The sequence below is a fragment of the Paroedura picta genome, chromosome 2, assembly GCF_049243985.1.
Source record: "Paroedura picta isolate Pp20150507F chromosome 2, Ppicta_v3.0, whole genome shotgun sequence".
Classification (NCBI taxonomy): Eukaryota; Metazoa; Chordata; class Lepidosauria; order Squamata; family Gekkonidae; genus Paroedura; species Paroedura picta.
In genome coordinates this window covers 176589763-176616038 of record NC_135370.1, presented here as the reverse complement: position 1 = coordinate 176616038, position 26276 = coordinate 176589763, and the positions used below count along the sequence as shown (strand labels likewise).

The window sequence follows — 26276 nt, the reverse complement described above, 5'->3', positions numbered from 1 at the left end:
AACCACTGATCAGCAAGAGAACTGAAAAGGGGTGGGGGGATCAACTCTACAGTATCTAGCAACCAGAAATATATAGCGTTCCTTCCAGCTTTCACAGTGACAAGGTATACCATCGCCGGGAGATTAAAAAAAGGAAGCTGCAGCCCAACTCAAACGGCCCACCTTTCACCCTTTTAGAGAACAAGCTGAAAACACCTTTAACACCTTCCGCTATTGCAGGACCACCGGAGAAGTTTGGCTTGACCCCCGTGGGCCCAGCATGACTGTACCACCGTTCTGTCTCATTAGAGCAGAGACATTTCAAAAAGCACCCGATGAGTATCACCAAGAGCTTGGTGCGTCACGATACTGCAAACACATTCAGAATCCCGGATACCGATCCTCAGGCTGGCACCCTAGAACTATCCCCCAAAATCACTCAGCAGCAAATGTGGTAGACTCAAATGGTGCTGCTGTCGAATGAATCGGTGAGCTATATGAATTTGCAACAATCTCTGTAGCCTTTCTGAGATGCTACCTTTGGGGGTATCCAGCTGCAGGACAAAGCCAGGATTCTTGTGAAGAAGAAGAGTGGGTTTTTATACCCCACTTTTCACTACCCAAAGGAGTCTCGAAGTGGCTTACAATCGCCTTCTCTTCCTCTCCCCACAACAGAAACTCTGTGAAGTGAGTGAGGCTGAGAGAGCCCTGGTATTACTGAAAAAGAAGAAGAGTTGGTTCTTATATGCCGCCTTTCTCTACCCAAATGAGTCAAAGCAGCTTACAATTGCTTTCCCTTTCCTCTCCCCACAACAGACACCCTGTGAGGTGTGTGAGGCCCTGATATTCCTGCTTTGTCAGAACAGCTTTATCAGGGCTATGGCAAGCCCAAGGTCACCCAGCTGGCTGCCTGTGGAAGAGTGCGAAATCAAACCCAGTTCACCAGATTAGAAGTCCGCACTCCTAATAACTACACCAAACTGGAGGAGGAGAGGGGAATCAAACCCAGCTCTCCAGATTAGAGCTCATGACTCTTAACCATACCGCACACTGGATCTCCGATATGAAGGCTATGGTTGTTCATATTTCTGGATGCGCTCCTTAAAAAAGTAACCTGTGGGCTGTGCTTGTAAGACGAATGTAAAGGTCACATCGAGAATGATTCCAAGGCTCAGTGGAGCATGTTAATTACGGTATACCCACAGCTACTGCAAGCGACAACCGGGGTAGGCTAGGTTCTCAGAGCGGTACTTGAGTGGGCGGAATGTCCCACCATAAAACTGCTGGAGGCCAAATTCCCTCCCATTCCTCTTCAACACGACGAGAATACCTGTCATGATTTGATGGAATCGCTCTACAAAACCCCTGAAAAGTTGTTACCAAAAATACTGTGGCTTATCGAGAGACATAAAAATCCTACTTACAGCCAACCATCATCATGGCCACCGAAAAGATCTTCTCCCCGTCGGTGGTTGGAGCAATGTTCCCAAATCCTATCGTCGTAAGGCTTGTCATGGTAAAGTAGAGAGACGTTATGTACAGCGAGTATTTATTGGGTCCTCCCTCCCATTGCCCTGATCCGGTGGTGTTGTACCGATACGGCATCCCGATGCTCTCGGCCAGCTGGAAGAGCCAGCTGTCCGTCTTGATGGTGTTCGTGATCTCGTCGATGACCTCGTAGTCCCCGATGCTGTACCAGATGCACGCCAGCCAGTGAGCGACCAGCCCGAAGACGCAGACCAAAAGGACCAGTACGGCGGCGCCGTATTCCAGATAGTGATCCAGTTTTCGGGCAACACGGCCCAACCGCAGAAGGCGTACCACTTTTAAGGAACTGAAGAGGCTGCTGATCCCCTAGGGAAGGAACAAAGATAGGTTACTTTTTGTGTGTTGAAGAACACAACTGGGAGAGGATCGGGTCATTAAAACAAGGACCAAGACCCCTTTGTGGTTGGATGAGCCGGGACCCATTGTCGTCACTGATGGGACCTAAGCTGGAGAAGACCCCCAATATGCTGCTGGCACCAGAGAAGCCACTTGGCTCAGCTAACTCCAGACCACCAGTGGTCCTACACTAGCTCCCAGTTGAATTCCAGATCCAACTTAAGGATTTGATCATCACCTTTAAGGCCATAAGAGCCTGTTGTGGCGCAGAGTGGTAAGGCAGCAGAAATGTTGTCTGAAAGCTCTGCCCATGAGGCTGGGAGTTCAATCCCAGCAGCCGGCTCAAGGTTGACTCCGCCTTCCGTCCTTCTGAGGTTGGTAAAATGAGTACCCAGCTTGCTTGCTGGGGGGTAAATGGTAATGACTGGGGAAGGCACTGGCAAACCACCCCGTATTGAGTCTGCCATGAAAACGCTGGAGGGCGTCACCCCAAGGGTCAGATATGACTCAGTGCTTACACAGGGGATACCTTTACCTTTACCTTTAAGGCCATACATGATCTGGGCCCAGTGTATCTGAGGGTCTACCTATCTTTCTAAACCCACAAGAGCTCTGTGCTCCACCACATCCAGCTAGCTGGCGATCCCTGGCCCCAAAGAAGCATGTCTTATCTCAATCAGAGTTTTCTCTATCCTGGCCCACACCTGGTGGAATGAGCTCCCTGAAGAGATCAGGGCCCTGCTGGAGTTAGCACACTTCCACCGAGCCTGCAAAATGGGGCTCTTCCACCAAGCTTTTGGTTGAGTTTGACCGAACCGACACCATCGATTGGGATAGTTAACAAGTTAATGTTGTTCAACCACTTACTGAACCACTGGAACCACTATTACTGATGCTACTGTTACCACAGTTGTTTACTCAACGTTGTTATGATGTTATGCTATATCTGTACCATGTTCTCTCACGTCCTATGTAAACCACCGAGAGCCGCAGGGCAGGGCAGTATATGAATATAACTAACAAACAAATAACAACCCACCAGTCTCTTTCCCAGTAGGTGAAAGGGTCAGTCCACCCCTAAACCAAACATACTGACACATTCTGTTCATCAAATATTATTCTCCTGCAGCCACATTAAACCCGGGTAGGCTTTGCATTTTGACCCCTGGGGAGGGGGGGATCGGTGTAGTGGTTAGGAGTGCGGACTTCTAATCTGGCGAGGTGGGTTTGAATCTGAGCTCCCCCACATGCAGCCAGCTGGGTGACCTTGGGCTCGCCACGGCTCTGATAAAACTGTTCTGACCAAGCAAGAATATCAGGGCGCTCTCAGCCTCACCCACCTTGCAGGGTGTCTGTTGTGGGGAGAGAAAGGGGAAGGCAAATGTAAGCTGCCTTGAGATGCCTTCGGGTAGAGAAAAGCGGCATATAAGAACCAACTCTTCTTCTTCTTCATATATATATATATATATATGTTTTTTTTTTCTGGGAAAAACTTGAAGACATGGCACAGCATTCTAGGAATCACTACAAATCTCTATGGGAAAGCAATAGAGTTTCTATCTTTCTTTTCCTAGAGAGGCATGGCATTACTTTCAGGTCTTCCTAGAAATTATGCTATGTGGTCACCCAATGGTGCCTGCCATATCACTGCCTTCTTACCTTGGCATGAATGTTTTTGGGGGATTGGTTTTTATTGTGAGCCCTTTTATTTTACCCATTTTCAGGGCTGGTGTTCCAGATTCGTTCCTTTCTTTCATGTTATTTTAATAAAACCAACACACAAAGAAATATTGAAAGATGGCAAATGTCATAACTAGATCACCTGCAAAGAAAGAGAAAACATGCAGAAAGATCTGTCTGGCCTCCATGTGGCCCCAATTCATAGATTTAGGTATCCACTTACCACAGCCCTGTAAGTACATAGATTCTTTAATCACTGACTCCTGCCTGTATGCTCTCAGATTTACCAAGAAGAGGTCAGCAATTGTACCCAATCTCTACTATTCCTGCAGTTTTAATGCATTCTCCAATTGTTACAGCTGCAGTCGTTGCTAAATATATGTCCCAATTTCCCAACAGTTATATAAAAAACCCTATTTTTAATTAAAGGAAGGATGTTTTTACCCACTGCCTCTCTCTGCACTTCACACTTCAGGAATTGGTGGTTCTTGATTTTGGAGGGAACGGAGAATAAAGAACACACCGACCAACATTTCACTGATGAAACTGGGGAAAAGTTACTGTCCCACATTCAAAATTTACAGTCTCAGACACCGTGAAAATGCCTATCATCATTTTTACTCTGCACAGACCTGGCCCTACTGATTTAAAAGCCAAGGTGCTGGAGAAGAATCTTGCGAGTCCCTTGGACTACAAGGCGAATTAACCGGTTAGTCCTAGAGGAGATCAGCCCTGACTGCTCCTTAGAAGGCCAGATCCTGAAGATGAAACTCAAATACTTTGGCCACCTCATGAGAAGGAAGGACTCCCTGGAGAAGAGCCTAATGCTGGGAGTGATTGAGGGCAAAAGAAGAAGGGGATGACAGAGAATGAGTTGGCTGGATGGAGTCACTGAAGCAGTCGGTGTGAACTTAAATGGACTCCAGGGAATGGTAGAGGACAGGAAGGCCTGGAGGATCATTGTCCATGGGGTCGCGATGGGTCGTACATGACTTCACAACTAACAACAACAACAGCAGTGATTATTCTGGACTCGAAGACCACATTTCTAGAGACCCCAGAGAGGGCACCAGAGAGCCAGTGCAGTGTAGTGGTTAAGAATGGTGGTTTCTAATCTGGCCAGGTTTGATTTCTTGCTCCTCCTCATGCAGGGTGACCTTGGGCCAATGACAGTCCAGTTAGAGCTATTTGCACAGAGTAATAACCTCATAGAATCATAGACTCATAGACTCATAGAGTTGGAAGGGGCCATACAGGCCATCTAGTCCAACCCCCTGCTGTACGCAGGATCAGCCCAAAGCATCTCCCTCACAGGGTGTCTGTTGGGGAGACAGGAAAGGGAAGGTGATTGTAAACTGCTTTGGGCAGTGAAAAACAGGGTATAAAAATCAACTCAAACAAAAGTTGGGACACATGCTAGTGGGGGTAGGAATTCAGAATGTTTTAGGTTATTTAGAAGTAGAGCCAGCATGGTGTAGTGCAGGGGTAGTCAAACTGCGGCCCTCCAGATGTCCACGGACTACAATTCCCAGAAGCCCCTGCCAGCGAGGCTTCTGGGAATTGTAGTCCGTGGACATCTGGAGGGCCCCAGTTTGACTAGCCCTAGTGTAGTGGTTGAAGAGTGTCAGACTCTAATCTGGAGAACCTGCTTTGCTTCTTCACTCCTCCTCTGCATGCAGCCTGATGGGTGAACTTGGGCCAGTCACAGTTCTCTCAGAAGTGTCCTTATGGAGAAGTTCTCTGAAAGCTCTCTTGGTCCCACCTACATCACAGGGTGTCTGTTGTGGGGAGAGGAAGGGAAAGGTATTTTTAAGCGCTTAGGGAGTCCTTCAGAGTGTGAAAAGCGGATTATAAAAAAACAGCTCTTCTCTAATTAAAGAAAAGGCAAACAGCTCCTGTACTAGAGATGCAGTGGTGACTATGGTCAGCTTAGGGCTTCCATTCCAATCCCACTGGCTGCTGCTGCAGGAGAATTTTTTAAAGTGATGTTCAGTGTGACTTTGACCGTTTCCGCACTGGGAACTTCACTGCTCCAGCTCTCGTGCAGGAGCACAAATTGGGGGTGGATGAGGTGCACCAGGCCAAACGCTCCCTCATGTGGGTACAGGAAGAGGTGGGGGCAACCTTCCATGACTAAAACTCCAGGCTGCAGCCTGGCATGAAACCTCCAGTGCTTAAATGGTCATTATGTCTCTTCTGGTTAAAAACACAAACTCTGGAAGTGACAGGGTCGGTCTAGGAATTGCCCAAACCTCTATGGTTTACCACTAAGTTTCTGTTGATTCCTAGTCACATCTGCTTTTTTCTACTAGAAATCACATGGTGCTGTTCCCATGACGGCCAGTCTCCGAATCCTCCCACCGATTGCCTCCCACTCTTTGGCATTCCCAGGTCAATCTCAACCCCCCTCCTGCCAAAGTCAACTGCTTTGGTTGATGTGCTCTCTTCCCCCTGATTGGCCAGCTGCTATCCTCAAGGGCTGGATCGGGCCCTGTGGCCTTTGGTTGCCAACCCTGGATGTCACCTTTGTCAACAGCAAACCTCCAACGCTCATGTTCCCCTTTCGGTCCTCCGTAAGGTTAAAAAGAACCATCAGCGACGGCTGGAAGAGCTCCGGCTTTATCCCGACGCTGGAAATAAACTCCGGCGTGTTACGGCTTTGTAATATAATTAGGCAACATTTTGACTAGACTGATTTGATAATGATGCGTAGAAAAAAGGGCAATTTAAACTTGGCACAGGAGCCGGAGGACGCTTGCTTCGTTGCCTCCTGCCGAATGAATCATCCACAGCTGGCGGATTGTCTGCAGTGGCCTTCTTTTGTCGGAAGCCTCCTTTAACGGAACGCCAACGATTCGCAATGCAGAAACCAGCCAACGTTCTCCTAGAACGTTTAAACGAAGAGCCCCCAATTCCCTCTTAGGGGTTTGAATAACCCGACGGGAGGCATCTGCCCCTGGAAAGTTGGAAGAACCCAGAGGCACCCGGCCAGCCGAAAGCTCTCCCCGAAGCGCTTAATGGCACGTGACGCTCAACTGCAATGGCTAATTAAGTCTCGGCAGTTAGACATATGTCCTACCTCTAAGAATCGGGGGAGCAGATGATGCGTGCATGCCCGTTTGCAGCTACTGAATAACTCGGTGGGGAAACTTTCCCAGTAATTGACAGGGCTGCAGAAGGGAAGGGACTTTCTGTATGTCTGTAGAATAGATCCTTCCTAGATTCAGCCTCTTTAGCAGCCTTTAAATATCTTCCCAGACTGTTGGAAGAGACCTTTGGTAAACTCAAACTCTCCCTAATATTATTATTATTATTATTCGAATCCCAGTGGAAACACGTAAACCCGACAGCGGGACATATTGGCAGATACAATATTATTATTATTATTATTATTATTATTATTATTATTATTATTATTATTATTATTATTATTATTACTGTTACTGTTACTGCTACTGCTACTGCTACTGCTACCACCACAACCTAGAATCAGAGAATCATATGACCTGCTTTGAGGAGAGGGTGGGACTAGATGGCCTGCATGGCCCCTTCCCACTCTAGGATTCTGTGAGTCTAGTTCAGCAGTGGAAGGGGCTGCCTAAGGAGGTGGGGAGCTCCCCCTCATTGGCAACCTTCAAGCAGTGGCTGGACAGATCCTTCTCCTGGATGCTGGAGGCTGATCCTGCACTGAGCAGGGGGTGGGACTAGATGGCCTGCATGGCCCCTTCCCACTCTAGGATTCTAGGAGTCTAGTTCAGCAGGGGAAGGGGCTGCCTAAGGAGGTGGGGAGCTCCCCCTCATTGGCAACCTTCAAGCAGTGGCTGGACAGATCCTTCTCCTGGATGCTGGAGGCTGATCCTGCACTGAGCAGGGGGTGGGACTAGATGGCCTGCATGGCCCCTTCCCACTCTAGGATTCTAGGAGTCTAGTTCAGCAGGGGAAGGGGCTGCCTAAGGAGGTGGGGAGCTCCCCCTCACTGGTGGTCTTCAAGAAGTGGCTGGACAGATCCTTAACCTGGATGCTTGAGGCTGATCCCTCATTGAGCAGGGGGTGGGACTAGATGGCCTGGATGACCCCTTCCCACTCTAGGATTCTATGAGTCTCTGATACAATTATAAATGCCACGTATTATATAAAAACACATGACTACACGATGTGAGCCCATCTACAAACCTCACTGTGAAAACCAGAGTTTTAAAAGCATCCATGACAATAAAAGGGAACCAAACAGGAAATGTTTACTCCTCCCGACATAAATCATAAATGGGCAGGAATGATTGAAGCAAACGTGGCCCCCAAGATATATTTCTCCTGAAGCTACTTAGAAAGAGCTTAGCCTCCCAAGCCCTTATGAGTCTTTAATCCTGCTTTTGGGGGGAATAATGTCGATTTCTGGTGTTAAATGTCAGCAATATACTTCTTCAAGTATTCCCTCCCTTAAAGACCAGAGAAGCACAGGGAGGGGGGGAAAGGAGATAGTTATAAGAAAAAGTCCCTGCTTACAAAGCTGCTGGAGGGGGGGGGGAGACTTGCCAGTTTTGGTTTGGGAAATGCCTGGAGATTTGGGGAGTGAAACCTGGAAAAGGCAGAGTTTGGGGGGGAGGCCTCAGCTGGGTACAATGGAAGAGAGCTCACATTCCAGAGCAGCCCGACCAGCTGTAGATCAGTTTTAATACTGAGTGGCCTCCATGATGTAGACATGTAATCTAGGAATGCCAAGCTCCAGGTGGAGGCTGGGTTCTCCTGGAAATTCCAACCAATTCCAACCATGAAGATCAATTCCCCTGGAGAAAATGGCAGATTTGGAGGAAGTCCTCTATGGCAGGGGTAGTCAACCTGTGGTCCTCCAGATGTCCATGGACTACAATTCCCATGAGCCCCTGCCAGCATGCTGGCAGGGGCTCATGGGAATTGTAGTCCATGGACATCTGGAGGACCACAGGTTGACTACCCCTGCTCTATGGTGTTACAGTCCTACTGACCTCCCTTCCCCTCTCTGGGAATTTTCAAGCCATTGTAAGCAACCCTTTCTTCTTTATGCAACATGTGATTAAAATGTGGAATCCAATGCCAGAGGATATACCAATGGCCAAAAGCATAGACAGCTTTAAAAAGGGTTTAGGATTTGTGGAGGAGAAGCCTATCAATGGATATTTGCTCTAGTGAGTGAAGGAGTCACTAGAGCAAATATCCATTGATAGGCTTCTATCAACCTCTGTGTGAGCCAAAAGGCAACAGGGTTTCTGTGCCCTGTTGTTGGCCACTGTGTGAGACGGGATACAGGACTAGATGGGCAACTGGTCTGACCCAGCAGGGCTCTTCTGATGTTCTTAGGAAGGCCTCAGCTTCTCTACCCTGTTTTGTCCTTCCAGAAGAACCGGTTGGCCCCTGTGTGAGATAGGAAGCTAGACTAGATGGACCCCTGGTCTGATCAAGCAGGGCTCTTCTGATGTTCTTAGGAAGGCCTCGGCCTCTCTGCCCTGTTGCTGGCCCTCCAGAGGAACTGGCTGCCCCGGTGTGAGACAGGAGGCTGGACTACATGGTCTGACCCAGCAGGGCTCTTCTGATGTTCTTAGGAAGGCCTTGGCCTCTCTGCCCTGTGGTTGGCCCTCCAGAGGAACTGGCTGGCCCCTGTGTGAGACAGGAGGCTGGACTGGAGGGACCCCTGGTCTGACCCAGCAGGGCTCTCCTGATGTCCTTAAGAAGGCCTCGGCCTCTCTGCCCTGTTGTTGGCCCTCCAGAGGAACTGGCTGGCCCCTGTGTGAGGCAGGAGACTGGACTGGATGGACCCCTGGTCTGACCCAGCAGGGCTCTCCTGATGTTCTTAGGAAGGCCTTGGCCTCTCTGCCCTGTTGCTGGCCCTCCAGAGGAACTGGCTAGCCCCTGTGTCAGACAGGAGGCTGGACTGGATAGACCCCTGGTCTGATCCAGCAGGGCTCTCCTGGTGTTCTTAGGAAGGCCTCGGCCTCTCTGCCCTGTTGCTGGCCCTCCAGAGGAACTGGGTGGCCCCTGTGTGAGACAGGAGGCTGGACTGGATGGACCCCTGGTCTGACCCAGCAGGGCCCTTCTGATGTTCTTAGTAAGGCCTTGGCCTCTCTGCCCTGTTGCTGGCCCTCCAGAGGAACTGGCTGGCCCCTGTGTGAGACAGGAGGCTGGACTGGATGGACCCCTGGTCTGATCCAGCAGGGCTCTCCTGATGTCCTTAGGAAGGCCTCGGCCTCTCTGCCCTATTGCTGGCCCTCCAGAGGAACTGGCTGGCCCCTGTGTGAGACAGGGGGCTGGACTGGATGGACCCCTGGTCTGACCCAGCAGGGCTCTCCTGATGTTCTTAAGAAGGCCTCGGCCTCTCTGCCCTGTTGCTGGCCCTCCAGAGGAACTGGCTGCCCCGGTGTGAGACAGGAGGCTGGACTGGATGGACACCTGGCCTGTTCCAGCAGGACTCTTAATGAGACAGGGTTAAAAAGTACCTCCATACTAATATTAAAAAAAAAAAAAACAGGCCCAGCAGATGTACTTGAGAAAATTTAAACTGTTTCTTCCTGTACTCTTGCCAGGACTTTGAATATGATTTTGGGCACCAGAGTACTGCTGCCGGCGTCTGTTCATTAACAGTCATCAATCACCTGAGGTTATGCAACTCTTTAATATCGCTGTTATGTTTACATTCTATCACTGTTTGTTTTCATAGCAGTTTTAAAATTGTCCCGAGCTTTGCTGGGAGCGTATGGAACCGGGCTTTAAAATTGCTTGCATAAATACAAACAGAGCTTCAAAGAGATGCCCTTTATTTAAGCTACTGCAAGTAGAATCATAGAGTCACAGAGTGGGAAGGGGCCATCCAGGCCATCTAGTCTATCCCCCTTCTCAATGCAGGATCAGCCTCAAGCATCCAGGAGAAATATCTGTCCAGCCGCTGCTTGAAGACCCCCAGTGAGGGGGAGGTCCCCACCTCCTTAGGCAGCCCCTTCTCCTGCTGAACTAGACTCCTAGAATCCTAGAGTGGGAAGGGGCCCACCAGGCCATCTAGTCCCACCCCCTGCTCAGTGCAGGATCAGCCTCCAGCATCCAGGAGAAGGATCTGTCCAGTTGCTGCTTGAAGACCACCAGTGAGGGGGAGCTCCCCACCTCCTTAGGCAGCCCCTTCCACTGCTGAACTAGACTCCTAGAATCCTAGAGTGGGAAGGGGCCATCCAGGCCATCTAGTCCCACCCCCTGCTCAATGCAGGATCAGCCTCAAGCATCCAGGAGAAGGATCTGTCCAGCCGCTGCTTGAAGACCGCCAGTGAGGGGGAGCTCCCCACCTCCTTAGGCAGGCCCTTCCCCTGCTGAACTAGACTCCTAGAATCCTAGAGTGGGAAGGGGCCATCCAGGCCATCTAGTCCACCCCCTGATCAATGCAGGATCAGCCTAGAGCAGGGGTAGTCAACCTGTGGCCCTCCAGATGTTCATAGACTACAATTCCCATGAGCCCCTGCCAGCAAACGCTGGCAGGGGCTCATGGGAATTGTAGTCCATGAACATCTGGAGGACCACAGGTTGACTACCCCTGGCCTAGAGCATCCAGGACAAGGATCTGTCCAGCTGATCCTTGAAAACCACCAGTGATAGGTAGCTCACCTTCTCCTTAGGCAGCCCATTGCACTGATGAACTAAGACTATGAAAATGTTCTACACATATTTTAAACCCATTACTGTGGCTCTTATCCTCTGCTGCCAAAAGGAACCACTCCCTGCCCTCCTCCAACCTTTGGCAACCTTTCAGATACTTGAAGACAGCTATCCTGCCCCCTCTCTACCTCCTCTTCTCCAGGCTGAATCTTCCCAGCCTTGGTCCCCAGGCCTCAGATTAGCCTCATTGCTCTCCTCTGAACTCCCTTTTGTCCATGTCCGTTTGGAAGTGAGGCCTCCAGAACTGCCCACAGGGCTCCAGGGCTCTGATACCTGTTTTTGAAGGGCTTCAAACCCACTGACTCCCTTACTGCCTCATAACTAGTATTGAGATGCGCAAGGGAAACAAGATTCGAACCGTTTTCGATTTCATCCGAATTGATTCACCCAAATCACTTATAGTGTCGTTTTGATTTGGCTAAATTGATTTGGATACAGCTGAATCGATCTGGCACCATTTAAACCTGGGGTAGTCAAACTGCGGCCCTCCAGATGTCCGTGGACTACAATTCCCAGGAGCCCCAGCCAGCATTCGCTGGCAGGGGCTCCTGGGAATTGTAGTCCAAGGACATCTGGAGGGCCGCAGTTTGACTACCCCTGATTTAAACCATTGGCGCCATTCAAGCCTAAGGGGATTTACCCCTTTATGTCTGCTTCCCCCCCCCCCTTCTTTTCATCATAAGAAATAATGGAGTTTGGATGGGAAAACCCTCTTTGGGTACCCCTAGAACCGAACTCCCTGGTCCAATCTTTTTGAAACTTGGGGGTTCTTTTGAGGAATGGTTCCTGCAGCTGTGCTCCAGGTTTCGTGGCTCCACCCAAAGAGTCCAGGAAAGCCAAAACAGGAAATTCCACCCCCCCCCTTCTCTTCCCCTTTAAATTTTAAACAACCACTTGCTCGAATCACCGAATTGTGCGAGCACAATTCTGCGATTCGAGCAAGGTTCATTTGGCCATTTAAACTTTTGGGAAATGACTATTCGGTCTGGATTCAACCGATTCATGCCTAAATCCAGCTTTTCGGCTGGATCAAGTCAAATCGCCCATCCTTAGTTAGGAACTGAGGTAGGAACTAGTCCCGATGTGCAAGAAAAATGGACCCGTCATGCAACGGAGGAACCGTTTTTACTAATAACTCTTATAGATAAGGCAAATGTTACATGGAGAGTAATAATAGTCTTTACTAATGATTGCTTTTAAAAATTGAAATTATTGCACTTAATTTCATTTCATAAAGAAACAACATTGACACCAAAGTACCGAAACAAAAGATGCAAGACGGCGACAGGATGAGCACCTGTCAGGAGGGTGCGATTTTTAAGTCCCAGAGTAGTTGGGGGGGTGGACTAGATGGCCCTGAGTGGCCTCTTCCAGCTCTTTGCAATTCTGATTCTGATTCACCCCCACCACCAATTCCCGATTGTGCGCCGTACTTTAAGTGTTACAAATCTGTCCTGCTGCCGTCAGCAATCTTCCAGCCTGCGTCCAAAAGGATTACTTCCCTTCCCTTGTTTCCTTAGCAAAGCCCTCCTTTCACATCTCCTTTCTCTTCCTAGCATTAAAGGGAGGGGAGAAAAGAGGCCTCCAAGCGTCCCCAGAAAGCTTCAGAGATGGAACAAGCTCTCAGTTCGGCCCAGCATTTTGTTAGCGCGTCTCTCTTCTGACGGATTTGAATTTCAATAATGTACGCCCCGCATCTGTTTCCCGGATAATATATACAGCATGTTCGAAGGGACGGAGGGGGAATATCCGAGGAGGGTAATTAAAATTGAATATCCTATTGCCTGAGTAATCAGTTATAAATCTTGCATAAATTGAGACACTGTAAATAAACCCACCAAGCCCAACTTTATCCTTGGGATAATTCTGTTAACTTTCAGGGCAGAGGGATCCCTCTGAGCAATGTGTGCAAATGAAAATGTCTTTCTTCCCCTCTTCAACCCGGGCGCACCGCGGAATATTTATTCCAATTTGTCTCTTTAATATTTTTTCCCCCAGCACAGCACAGAGAGATTAGAGCTCTGTGCTCATTCGTCGACATAAAGATGGTGGCCAAATAAGAAAGAAACCTCCTGGTCGTTTCTGTTGTTATACAGCTAGGGGGGCTCAAGCATCTTTAAGGATTTGGGGTTTCAGTCCCAAGAGAGCACATGAGGACACAGTGCTCTCATCCGAAGAGTCACAAAGGCCTTTTATGCACCGGTGTTTTCCCTCTCTTTTGCCATGCATCTACATTCGGTTTTCTTTTTCATTCTGCACTGATTCCCCACCCCGCCCCAATTGCTCAGTGTCATGGTTAAGAGCGGCAGTTTCTGATCTGGAGAACCAGGTTTGATTCCCCACTTTGCTTCCACATTCAGCCAGCTGGATGAACCAGGCCTAGTAACAGTTCTCTCAGAACTCTCCCAGCCCCACCTCCCTCACAGAGGGTTTGTTGTGGGTGAGAGGAAGGCTTTCCTCATAAAACTTTGTCTCAAGGATCATCTTTGTTGCTCTCCTCTAAAGGTAAAGGTAAAGGTATCCCCTGCGCAAGCACTGGGTCATGTCTGACCCTTGGGGTGACGCCCTCCAGCGTTTTCATGGCAGACTCAATACGGGATGGTTTGCCAGTGCCTTCCCCAGTCATTACTGTGTACCCCCCAGCAAGCAAGCTGGGTACTCATTTTACCGACCTCGGAAGGATGGAAGGCAGAGTCGACCTTGAGCCGGCTGCTGGGATTGAACTCCCAGCCTCATGGGCAGAGCTTTCAGACTGCATGTCTGCTGCCTTACCACTCTGCGCCACAAGAGGCTCTTGCTCTCCTCTGTACCCTCTCAATTTTGCCCACATCCATTTTGAAGCGAGGCCTCCAGAGCTGCACACAGATCTCCAGGTGTGATCTGACCAGTGTGCTATACAGTAGGATTTTGACGTGATGCCTCTGCTGATACAGCCCAAGAAGCCTTCTTTCGACTTCTTTACCGCCACATCACACTGTCTGCTCATATTTCGCTTACAGTCCACAAATACCCAATACAATACAGTCCACAAATATTCCACATTATTTATAAAGATTAGTACCAATCACAACATGTTTCATTTAACATATTGATATATATCACAGTAATGATGTATTTTATTATTTTATTATCTCTCGTGTAATTTACAAACTTAAAAATGGGAGGTGAAAGGGCCACATAAGTGGAATAGCCTAGGGCCTCTTTTCATGTAAATCTGGCCCTGCAAATACCGCACGATCTTGTCCCCACACACGCTGCTAACCAGAAGTGTCCCACCCAGTAGGCACAATTCTCATTTTTGTGGCCCAGATGTAGAACTCTGTACTTCTCCTTTTTTAATTGCATCTCATTTGCCCACTTTTCCAGCATGTTCAGATCTCATTCAGCTCTACCTCTATCCTCTGGGCGGTTCGCTGATCCTACCCATTTGAAGGAGGAGAAGGAACCCATTTCTTTTAACAAACAATGCTAATGGTTATTAGCCAGGCAAAGAAACCTACAATATCAGCTTTGTTGCTTTCGCTGCTTCGTATTTCGCTGGCAGCCCGGTGCTCCTCATCAATTCATCCCCTCCCATGTTGTGTGCAGATATCAGAGCTAATAAGCCATCAATCCAAGAGCTTTAGGAAACAGTAACGCTTTCAGTAAATGATAGTAAATGATGGCGCTTCAGGGCTAATTGCATTAGCTTCCCATTTATGAGGCCTGCCGTAGTACTAGGGAAACTGTCGGCATGCAGAGTTTTTCTAGACAGCTCCTGGGGAATCCATCCATCAGAATCCACCAGAGAAAATGGGTGAAAATTGGTCTCTCTTCCCTCAATCAGATCTGAACACAGCTACCTCTGTAGTCACATGAAGAGAGTGGAACAGGTCTTTAGGTCAAGGGTTTCCAAACTGTGGCTGTCCAGATGTCCATGGATAAGCCATCACTCCTGACCACTACACCAAGATGAATGGAGGGAAGCCCATAGATTTTATTATTGGCTATATTAGCTTGCTTCAGCAGAAGAGCACCATCCTGCAAGTCCTGCAGAGCTCAGGTCCCATCAGGACCTGGATCTCAATTGGTAGCTCATCCCCCAGCTTGGAGATATGGCCAAAAAGGCCCAGGCTATGGTTGAGTCCAGACAAATGTCTTTCACTACAGGGACCACCGAAATGTTGGTATTTGATGAACTTAAGCTTCTTCTGGGGGCATGCTCCCACCCACCTCCTCTACTCCTTGCATGATTTTATAAACCATACATATGTCCACATCTTAGTTTCCTTCTTCGGAATTGAAACAGACCAACCTTTTCATCGGGAACGTGTTCTAACCCACTTGTGTCATGCAGCAGTTTGATCTCTTTTCTGAGATTCAATAACCAGGCCCACAGGTGAAAAAATTCCCTGGTGCCATCTCATCAGGGGATATTATGCATTTATCAAATTTCACTGAAGACATTTCTCTGACCCTGTTTAATGTCCCCTTTTAAAAACGTTCCTGTTTATGCATGTGCGCTGATACTGTGGTTTCCCCCCCTACCATAGTAGACTGAAATAAACAATCATGCATTTGAGAGAGATATCTTCCAGTGGGAGGGGCACTTCCTCAGTTGTACTGGGAGCTCATTGGTAGGTTATAGTCAGCCACAATGTCACCTGACTGACACATGCTGCTAGCAGAGCCTCCTGAGAATTGTAGCTCATGGGCGTCCCATTCAGCCCTTGGTGTTAGACAGCCCAGGGGAGGCGAAAAAACATAATTACATTTATGCATTTTAAAAATGCGTCCTTGGAATGATCTTAAAAGAAAACTCGTAGCAAAGCAAGTTTACAATACTGTGAGGAAATGACACAGAAAATGTGTGCTAGCTGCCATGAAGGGTGACCATCATGCAGAATCAAAAATATAACGGTGTGCCATGCATCAGGAAAAAGGTCTCACATGCAGAAACAAGAAAAACAATGTGGTTACAAGGTTTTCTCCAGTACATAATACCCCCAGGTCTTATATGAACATATAAGGCTGCCTTGTTGAAATGTGTAAGATCTGAGCCTCTTGTGGTGCAGAGTGGTAAGGCAGCCGTCTGAAAGCTCTGCCCATGAGGCTGGGAGTTCGATCCCAGCAGCTGGCTCAAGGTTGACTCAGCCTTCCATCCTTCCGAGGTCGGTAAAATGAGTACCCAGCTTGCTGGGGGGTGAACGGTAATGACTGGGGAAGGCACTGGCAAACCACCCCGTATTGAGTCTGCCATGAAAACGCTAGAGGGCGTCACCCCAAGGGTCAGACATGACTCGGTGCTTGCACAGGGGATACCTTTACCTTTACATTTAAGATCTGTAGTGTGCATCATTCAACAGCATATGAAAAGCATTGTACAGGGAGCATTGGAATAGATGTCTAGTTAGCATTGCTAGATTAAGAACTGCCTGATATTTTTAAAAATACTTTTCTCCTGATTGGCTCATTGAACACTTCCTGTTCCATTTAGTAAACTTCACCCCTGCTTGCTTTCACAACAGACAGGCTGAATGAACAACAGGACAGTTCGCTAGATCTCTGTCCTCTCTTCTGTCTAGACCAGGTTTCCCATCCAGATGTCTGTGGACCCCTGGGAGTCTGCAAGAGCTCTGAAGGTGGTCCACAGGAGCTCTAAAGCAGTGGTCCCCAACCTGCGGGCCGCGGCCCGGCGCCGGGCCGCAAAGGCCATGGCACCGGGCCGCGGCTCCCTCTCCCCGCCCCGCCCCCGCAGTAAAAAACTTCCCAGGCCGCAAGCTTGCGGCCCGGGAAGCTTCTTACTGCGGGAGGCGGGGAGAGGGAATCAGGGCCGGGCCGCGCCTGTGCGGGCCACGCCCGCTCGGCCCGATCCGCGGGCACGGCCCGTGGGCGCGGCCCGATCCGTGGGCGCGGCCCGGGCGCGGCTCGCGGGCGCGGCTCGGGTGCGGCCCGATCCGCGGGCGCGGCGTGGGTGCGGCCCGATCCGCGGGCGTGGCCCGCACGGGCGCGGTCCGCGGGGGCGCGGCCCGATGCCCTGCCGGTCCCCAGCCTCGGAAAGGTTGGGGACCACTGCTCTAAAGGGTGTCCGTGGGAGCTCTGAAGTGGCATGGTAAGGAGGGTCTTCTCAGCTTATTTCTGGGCTACATGAGGCAAAGCCACCATAGTAGTAGTAAAAGCGGGGAGAGGGAGCCAAAGGAGCGTGAAGGATGGGAGCAGCAGGGGTGTGGCTGGGGGCATAGCTAGCTGACATCACTTCTGTGGCTCCTCAAAATTATTCCAGGGGCTTCTCCATGGTCAAAAGGTTGAATAAGGCTTGTCTATACAAAGGTGTTTGCTTTGCCCCTCTTTGCATATTCAGACTCTGCCAACAAATCAGACCATCAGTCTATCAAAGGCAGTATTGTCTACTCAGACTGGCAGCAGAAATCCAGCATTGCAGGCTTAGTTCTTTCACATCACCTAATACTGGATCCTTATTGGAGATGCCAGAGATTGAACCTGTGACTTTCCGCATGCCAAGCTGAGGCTCTACCACTGAGCCACAGCCAATCTCAGAAGTTACACAGGGTGGGAGGCCACCAAGAAAGGCACTGCAGAGGAAGACCATGGCAAGAGGGGACATGATAGCCATCTTTAAGTATTTAAAAGGTTGTCATTTGGAGGAGGGCAGGATGCTGTTTCCGTTGGCTGCAGAGGAAAGGACACGCAGTAATGGGTTTAAACAAGTACAACGATATAGGCTAGATATCAGGGGGGGAAATTTCACAGAGTAGTTCAGCAGTGGAATAGGCTGCCTAAGGAGGTGGTGAGCTCCCCCTCACTGGCAGTCTTCAAGCAAAGGTTGGAGACGCACTTTTCTTGGATGCTTTAGGATGCTTTGGGCTGATCCTGCATAGAGCAGGGGGTTGGACTAGATGGCCTGTGTGGCCCCTTCCAACTCTGCGATTCTATGATTCTATGTTTAGACGGAATTTCTTTTGAATTAATTTCATCACATTCTGGTCCATCCCTCAGGGGCAAGAGAGAACAACGCAAAACTGAACACAGTATTCCAAGTGAGGCCGAACCAGAGCAGAGTAAAGTAATAATAAGAAGTATTAATAATAATAATAATGATTAATCAATATAAAAATAATGATGACAATAATAATAATTTGATTTATATCCTGCCACTCCTGATAGACCATCTCGTCATTTTCAATATTTGTTGTTTTTAATATTTGATTCCACGTGCCATTTTAAATTAATAGCAGAAAGGCAGAGCGTAAATCTTTTCTAACTCAGCCAGACTGAAAGTACCTCCATGCCTGACGGACTTTCTCAGGACACTGCTGATGTCGGGTAGATTTAATCAAGTTCTCTTTTCCTTGAAGTTGTAATTTTCGACTTCTGCGGTCTACACCCTCCTCCCCAGTTCCCCTTATAAGTCAGAAGGCCCCCGGGGCAGCCATTACACAGTCTAGTTCCCTGCAAGGAGAGAGCTCTGAGCATTTAATGGCAGAGTCTCGGTTATTTACAAACAAGTATGAATCAGAGGGGAGCAGGTAGATGCAGAGTGGCATGATTTCTGCCCAAGAAAAAAACCCAGAGGAACTGCCATGTAGAAGGTGAGTGCGTCAGGAATTCACTGCCAGAGGATGCTGTGATGGCCACAGGAATAAACAGCTTTCAAAGGGGATAAGGCAGATTCATGGAGGAGAAGAAGAAGAAGAGTTGATTCTTATATGCTGCTTTTCTCTACCCGAAGGAGACTCAAAGTGGCTTACAGTCGCCTTTCTTTCCTCTCCCCACAACAGACACCCTGTGAGGGAGGTGAGGCTGAGATTACCGAAGAAGAAGAAGAAGAGTTGGTTCTTATATCTCGCTTTTCTACCCAAAGGAGTCTCAAAGTGGCTTACAGTCACCTTGCCTTCCTCTCCTCACAACAGACACCCTGTGGGGTGGGTGAGGCTGAGAGAGCCCTGATATTCCTGCTCGGTCAGAACAGTTTTATCAGTGCCATGGCGAGCCCAAGGTCACCCAGCTGGCTGCATGTGGGGGAGCGCAGAATCAAACCCGCCTCCCCAGATTAGAGGACCGTACTACTAACCACTACACCAAGCTGGGTCTCTTTGGAGGATCAGTCTATTAATGGCTACTAGCCTTGGTGACTGAGGGGAACCTCCCAGAGCCAGGAGGCAACATCAGGGGAAAGCCTCGGCCTCACTAGCCTGTTGTTGGCCCTCCAGTGAACTTCTTGACTTCTGTGTGAGGCAGGATGTACTACAATCAATATGATCCAACAGGGTTCTTCTTATATCCTTATGAAGGCCCCGGCCTCTATGTCCTGTTATTGGCCATCCAGAGGAACTGGTTGGGCACTGTGTGAGGTGGGACACTGGAGTATATGGACTATTGATCTGGTCCAGCAAGACTCTTCTTACGATTTGTGGAGGATGAGTCTATCAATGGCTACTAACCATAGTGTTTGTTTGTTTGTTTTTTTTGGGGGGGGGATCCTCCACTTTTAGAGGCACCAATCCTGAGAATCCCAGAGTCAGGAAGCAACATTAGGGGAAGGCCTCAGCCTCTGTACCATGTAGTTCTCCCTCCAGAAGAATTGGCTGCCAATTGTGTGAGACAGATGGACCACTGGCCTGATCCAGCAGGGAACCTGGCTGGCCCCTGTGAGAGACAGGAGGCTGGACTGGATGGACCACTGGTCTGACCCAGCAGGGCTCTCCTGATGTCCTTAGGAAGGCCTCAGCCTCTCTGCCCTGTTGCTGGCCCTCCACAGGAACTGGCTGGCCCTTGTGTGAGACAGGAGGCTGGATTGGAGGGACCCCTGGTCTGACCCAGCAGGGCTCTTCTGGTGTTCTTAGGAAGGCCTTGGCCTCTCTGCCCTGTTGTTGGCCCTCCAGAGGAACTGGCTGGCCCCTGTGTGAGACAGGAGGCTGGACTGGATGGACCCCTGGTCTGACCCAGCAGGGCTCTCCTGATGTCCTTAGGAAGGCCTCTGTCAGGATTGTAGAATCTCTGTCATAAATTAGCCTGAGTTCCTCCATGTCAGTTATATTGTTTAATGTTTAATGGGACCTGGCGCCTGCTAGCCCCGGCCTTGTAGTTTGTAAGCAATAAAATAGAATAGTGATGTTATTCTAACCTTATCTTGTTGTGGGCTCACAGGGTTGTTTGTACCTCTCTCAAGGATGGGAGTTTGGAATCCTGTTTTTGTTTCACATATGTCTTTCTTCACTAACCCCCCTCCTTGGGAACTGTCAAGCTTTGGGCGGGAGAAATGTATTGATAAGCTGAGGCAAATCTGGCTTCGAGTCAGATTTGACTTTCAGTCCAATGCGTATAGTGCTAATCAATAAAACTATTTTCTTTTGAATAAGTTTTGTTGTGAGTTTCCTGTGCGTCTGACATCAAGTCAAATCTCACAACTCCTTTCACCTGCAAAATGCAGGGCGAGGGACATACTTTTTCTGAGCAGGGAGAGGGCCTGGATTGGGACCTCTCCCAGGGCGACGGCGCGAGTGCCGGCCCGCACAGCTCGGGCATGATGCGGGCAATCTCGGGGACAACCCCGGGGCCCGAGGAATTTTTGGAACGACACGTCACCCAGCGCAGGCGATTGTCTAGATACGACCGCCCTACTGGGGATGAGAGGTGGCCGGAGCACCTGGGACTGCCTAGCTACGCGCTGGAGCCTGTGGGTGAGACACAGGACTTGCAGTACAAGCTGGACAGGGTGACTAACTGGCTGCAGGATCTTTCGGGTCGGTTGGATCCGGAGGAGAAGCGCCGAACGCAACGCCTGCTGAGGGAAGTGCTCGGTGGTGGTACGCACGATACCAGCCTGCGAAGAGTGAGTGGTGGGCTTGCACTGCGGGAACACGGCATGGCGGACACGCAAGCGGCAGCGGATGCTGAGGCGTTGGCCAGGGCCAGGGCGCAGCTGGAAATCGAGGCGGAGGCAGAGGCTCGAGCGAGAGCGCAGCGAGAACAAGAAGGCGAGGACGAGGAGCGAGAGGACGAAGGCGGCGCGGGCGGCGATGGGGCCGGAGGGGACGGCGCGGACGGAGGCGAGGATGCAGCGGCGGCGGCAGCAGCAGCGGCGGCGGCGGACGTTGCGGGAGCCGAGGCGGCGGCGGCAGCAGCGGCGCGCGAAGCGGCGCGAGCGGCAGCGCGAGCAGCAGAGGCGGCACGGGCAGCGGAACGAGCAAGAGTGGCGGCGGGGAGAGGACGAGGCATCGGCCGTGGTGCAAGACCCCCAGTACCGGCCCCGGCACCGGCGGATTGGGGCCCGGGGCGCCTACCGGCCCACCTCCGGGGTGTGGAGATGCGGAGCACCTATAAATTCAAGGCCAAGTTTTCCGGAGACCCCTCCGATTTTCCTACGTTTCTGGTGCACCTCCAAGCCTACATGATGGAAATGGGGTTCACTTTCCAGGACGACGCTGAGAAAGTGCGTTTCGTGGGTCAAGCCCTAGAAGGCAAAGCAGCCAAGTGGTTCGTGGACTTGTACCGCTATCACCCCCAAGCCATCCGTGACTACAACCATTTTATGAGAGCCCTGCGCCAGATGTACGTGGAACCGTTCGAGCGAGAGACCGCGGAGAAAAAACTCAGGGCTCACCGGCAAGGGAAGTTGTCAGTGGTCGAGTACGCCAGGGAGTTTAAGGAGCTGGCTTCCTCGGTGCCGGACTGGACGGAACCCCAACGCGTGCTGTCGTTTGTGGGGGGCCTCAATCCTACTCTGGCAGACAAATGCCTCCTCCTGGAAGACCCGCTTACAGTCGAAGGGTGGGTCCAATTGGCTGGGGAGATGGAAAATCGATTGGAGCGAGCTTCGATGGTGCAGGTCCTGGCAGGCAAAACCGTGGCGAAAACTTCCACCCCGGCGAAAGCCAAGCCCCGAGCCAAGTTGGAGCCGTCTGAGCGCACCCGGCGCATGGAAAAGGGGCTGTGCTTGGGTTGCGGCCAAGCGGGGCACTTTCTCGCACACTGCCCGACAAAAGCAACAGCAACTCCGAGGGCCGTGAGCAGCGCCCCACCGAAAGCCCAGCCTGCCAAGAAAACCACTCCAAAGAAAAGTGCCAAGTCTCTCCTGGCGCCGGTGACTGCCGTGCCAGCAGTGGACGACTCGGAAGAGGGAAGCGGGCTGGAGGACGAGGATCAAGCCGAGGAGCAGTCGGGAAACGAGGACGGTCTGCTGTAAAGGCGCCCCGCCAGCAGGCCGCCAACAGGGGCAAACGCGTGGTGAGTGATTCCCCCTTGCTACTCCTGCCTGCCAAGCTCTCCAACCCCAAGTCGGGGAAAACAGTGGGAGTCCGGTGTATTGTGGACTCGGGGTGCACCCAATCCCTAGTGAGCCCGGCACTGGCCGAGACTTTGGGGGTGGGAAAGGTGCCGCTGAGGGAACCCTTGCCAATCACCCAATTAGATGGGAAATGTGCTCCCGGAGGGGAGGCCACAGCGAAAACGCGCCCAATGGACTTGGACATAAAAAAAACATTGGGAGCAAATCCAGCCTTTGGTAGCCCCTCATTCTGCCTTCCCTTGTGTGTTGGGGTTGGATTGGTTGAAGGAGCATGACCCCCTAGTGAAGTGGAAAGAAGGGACTGTGGACTTTACCTCTCCCGCCTGCGAGCAGCACGCTCGACCGCGGGATCCCCCAAGTACGGGGATTGTGGCCGCTTTGGGATCGGGGGGGGCAGCGCTCCCTCCTGAGTATCGGGACTTTGCTGATGTGTTCGCGGAGGTCGAGTGCAACCAACTTCCTCCCCACCGTAAAACTGACTGTGCCATCGAACTGAAGAAAGGGGAACCACTCCCCAAAGCCAAACTTTATTCCATGAGCCCCCGGGAAATGGCGGAGCTTAGGGATTTTCTGGATAAGAACCTGGCGAGGGGTTTTATTAGACCGGCCACGTCTTCATTGGCGGCCCCGGTCCTTTTTGTAAAAAAGAAGGACGGTTCGCTACGTTTGTGTACTGACTACCGTGGGTTGAACGCGGTCTCTACTTGCAATGCCTACCCGCTCCCCCTGATTAAAGACTTGTTGGGCCATTTGGGGAAGGCACGGATTTTTACGAAATTGGATTTGAGGGAAGCCTATTACCGAGTTCGGATCAAGAAGGGGCACGAATATTTAACGGCCTTTAATACCCCCCTGGGGCAGTTTGAGTACACCGTAATGCCGTTCGGCCTCGCCGGCGCTCCGGGCGTGTTCATGAATATGATTAATGAAATTATGCATGATTTATTGTACCAGGGGGTGTTGGTTTATATTGATGATATTCTTGTGTACTCTGAGAATGTTGAGAGTCATGCTAATCTGGTCCGCGAAGTGCTCAACCGCTTGCGGAAGCACCAGTTGTTTGCTAAACTGTCTAAATGTGAGTTCCACCGCGATGCGGTGGAGTTTTTGGGGTTCCGTGTCTCCCAGGCTGGGATTGAGATGGACCCTGGCAAGGTGCGCGACTTGCTGGCTTGGGAACCTCCCCGCACCAGGAGGCAACTGCAAAGTTTCCTAGGATTCGCTAATTTTTACAGGACTTTCATCCCCAATTTTGCCAAAGTGGCGTTGCCCCTCACTGACTTGTTGAAAACCAAACAAGGGGGAAAAGCGGCGAGCCGCCCGGGGACGCCCCTTCTGTGGACTCCCCCCTGTCAGGACGCATTTGACAAACTGAAGTTGTTGTTTACGTCCGAACCAGTACTGGCCCATGCTGACCCTTCTAAGCAATTTACTGTACAAGTAGACTCCTCGGACGTAGCAATGGGGGCCGTGATCCTCCAAGAGGGGGAGGACGGGAAGTTACACCCGCTGGCCTATCTGTCAAAGAAATTCTCGGGGGCAGAGCGAAATTGGGCAATTTGGGAAAAGGAGGCGGCTGCAGTAAAATTGGCCCTTTCCACCTGGAGGCATTGGCTAGAGGGGTCCGCGATCCCATTTGTCGTCTGGACGGATCATAAAAACCTTCAGGCACTCAAGCAGCCCCGATCGCTGTCCGCCAAGCAAATGAGATGGGCGGAGTTTTTCGCCCGTTTCAACTTCTCCCTCAAGCATCTGCCGGGTAAAATGAACTTTTTGGCAGATGCATTGTCACGCCTGCCCCAGTACAACAGCAAACGAGACCCATTGGTGGACACCGTTTTTACCCCCGCCCAACTAGGGATGGCCGCCGTGACGCGCAGCCACGTAAAGACTGTTCCGCCCATCCCAGGGGGCTGGGTCCAGAAGGAGATGTCACAAGATCCGGAGTTTGGCTCCCTCCGCCCTGATCTGACTGAGAAGGGGGGGCTCTTTTTTAAGGGCGAGAGACTCTTTGTTCCTGTGGCGGCCAGGGGAAAAGTTTTGAAACTTTGCCACGACGCAAAAACTGCTGGACACTTTGGTTTCGTGAAAACTCTGCACCTAGTCAGGAGACAGTATTGGTGGCCGTCCCTGCGCAAAGACGTGGAGAAATACGTGCAGGGGTGCCCTATTTGTATTGCCTCGAAACCGGTTGGGGGCAAGAAAAAGGGGCTATTGCAACCACAGCCCACCCCCTCTCGTCCATGGACAGATGTCACTATGGACTTTATTACGGACCTCCCTCCCAGCCACGGGCACACCGTTATATGGGTGGTAGTGGATGCTTTTTCTAAACAGGCTCACTTCATTCCCTGCACGGGAGTGCCTTCAGCACCAAAATTGGCTTCTCTTTTTATTGAACACGTGGTACGTCTGCACGGGATCCCGACACGTGTCCTGACGGATCGGGGCCCCCAGTTCGTTTCCAAGTTTTGGAGGGAACTCTTGAGACTATTGGGGGTGGAGCAAGCCCTCACTTCGGGTTATCACCCTGAATCAAATGGCCAGACCGAAAGGGTAAACCAAATCCTGGAACAGTATCTGCGTTGTTTTATCAATCACCAGCAGGACAATTGGGCCTCCTTATTACCGCTGGCTGAATTTGCCTACAACAATGGGGTTCATGCCTCAACAGGGGTATCACCCTTTAAAGTAGTGTATGGGACTGATTTGGCAACAGCCCCCACCTGGGAACTCAGCTCCACTGAGACTCCTGACATAAATAAATGGGCATCGACCATCAGTACAGGTTGGCCAGAAATTGTTGCTAGTCTCAAAGAGGCGAAACAGGCCTATAAAGCTCAAGCAGATAAGAAAAGAGTACCTGCACCTGATTGGAAAGTGGGAGACCTGGCCTATTTGTCTACTAAGAACCTGAGGTGCCAGCAGAAATCTAAGAAACTTGGTCCTAAATATGTGGGGCCATTTAAAGTGGTAAAACTGATTAATCCTGTGACTGTTGAGCTAGCTTTACCAAAGACTTATAGGAATGTGCATCCGGTTTTTCATTCCAGCCTGCTGCGAAGAGCTCCGGTCCCAGACGAGTGGCACCCTCCTCCAGACCAGCCTGTGCCAATTTACATCGACAAAGACACCCACTATGAAGTCAACCAAATTTTAGACTCTCGTTTGCACAAGGGTCGCCTCCAATATCTGATCGAGTGGAAAGATTTCCCCTCGGGGGACAAAGAGTGGGTGGAGGCAGGGAATGTGAAGGCACCCCGCCTTCTCCGGGCTTTCCATCGAGCATTTCCTGATTGTCCTCGCCCGGTAGATGCAGGCTAGGTGGGGGGAGTGAAGTTAGTTTTAATGCGGAGGGATGTCAGGATTGTAGAATCTCTGTCATAAATTAGCCTGAGTTCCTCCATGTCAGTTATATTGTTTAATGTTTAATGGGACCTGGCGCCTGCTAGCCCCGGCCTTGTAGTTTGTAAGCAATAAAATAGAATAGTGATGTTATTCTAACCTTATCTTGTTGTGGGCTCACAGGGTTGTTTGTACCTCTCTCAAGGATGGGAGTTTGGAATCCTGTTTTTGTTTCACATATGTCTTTCTTCACTAACCCCCCTCCTTGGGAACTGTCAAGCTTTGGGCGGGAGAAATGTATTGATAAGCTGAGGCAAATCTGGCTTCGAGTCAGATTTGACTTTCAGTCCAATGCGTATAGTGCTAATCAATAAAACTATTTTCTTTTGAATAAGTTTTGTTGTGAGTTTCCTGTGCGTCTGACAGCCTCGGC

General features: G+C 50.5%; 1 protein-coding gene across 2 annotated transcripts in view; it reads right to left on the bottom strand.

Moving 5' to 3' along the window:
• The window catches only part of KCNH5 (potassium voltage-gated channel subfamily H member 5), a 257699-nt gene that overhangs the window by 156491 nt on the left and 74932 nt on the right, over window positions 1-26276 (bottom strand). For both annotated transcript variants that reach the window (XM_077323911.1, XM_077323912.1), the window contains one exon: window positions 1404-1833. In XM_077323911.1, the coding sequence (XP_077180026.1) occupies window positions 1404-1833 (430 nt within the window). The remainder of the gene's footprint in view (window positions 1-1403; window positions 1834-26276) is intronic.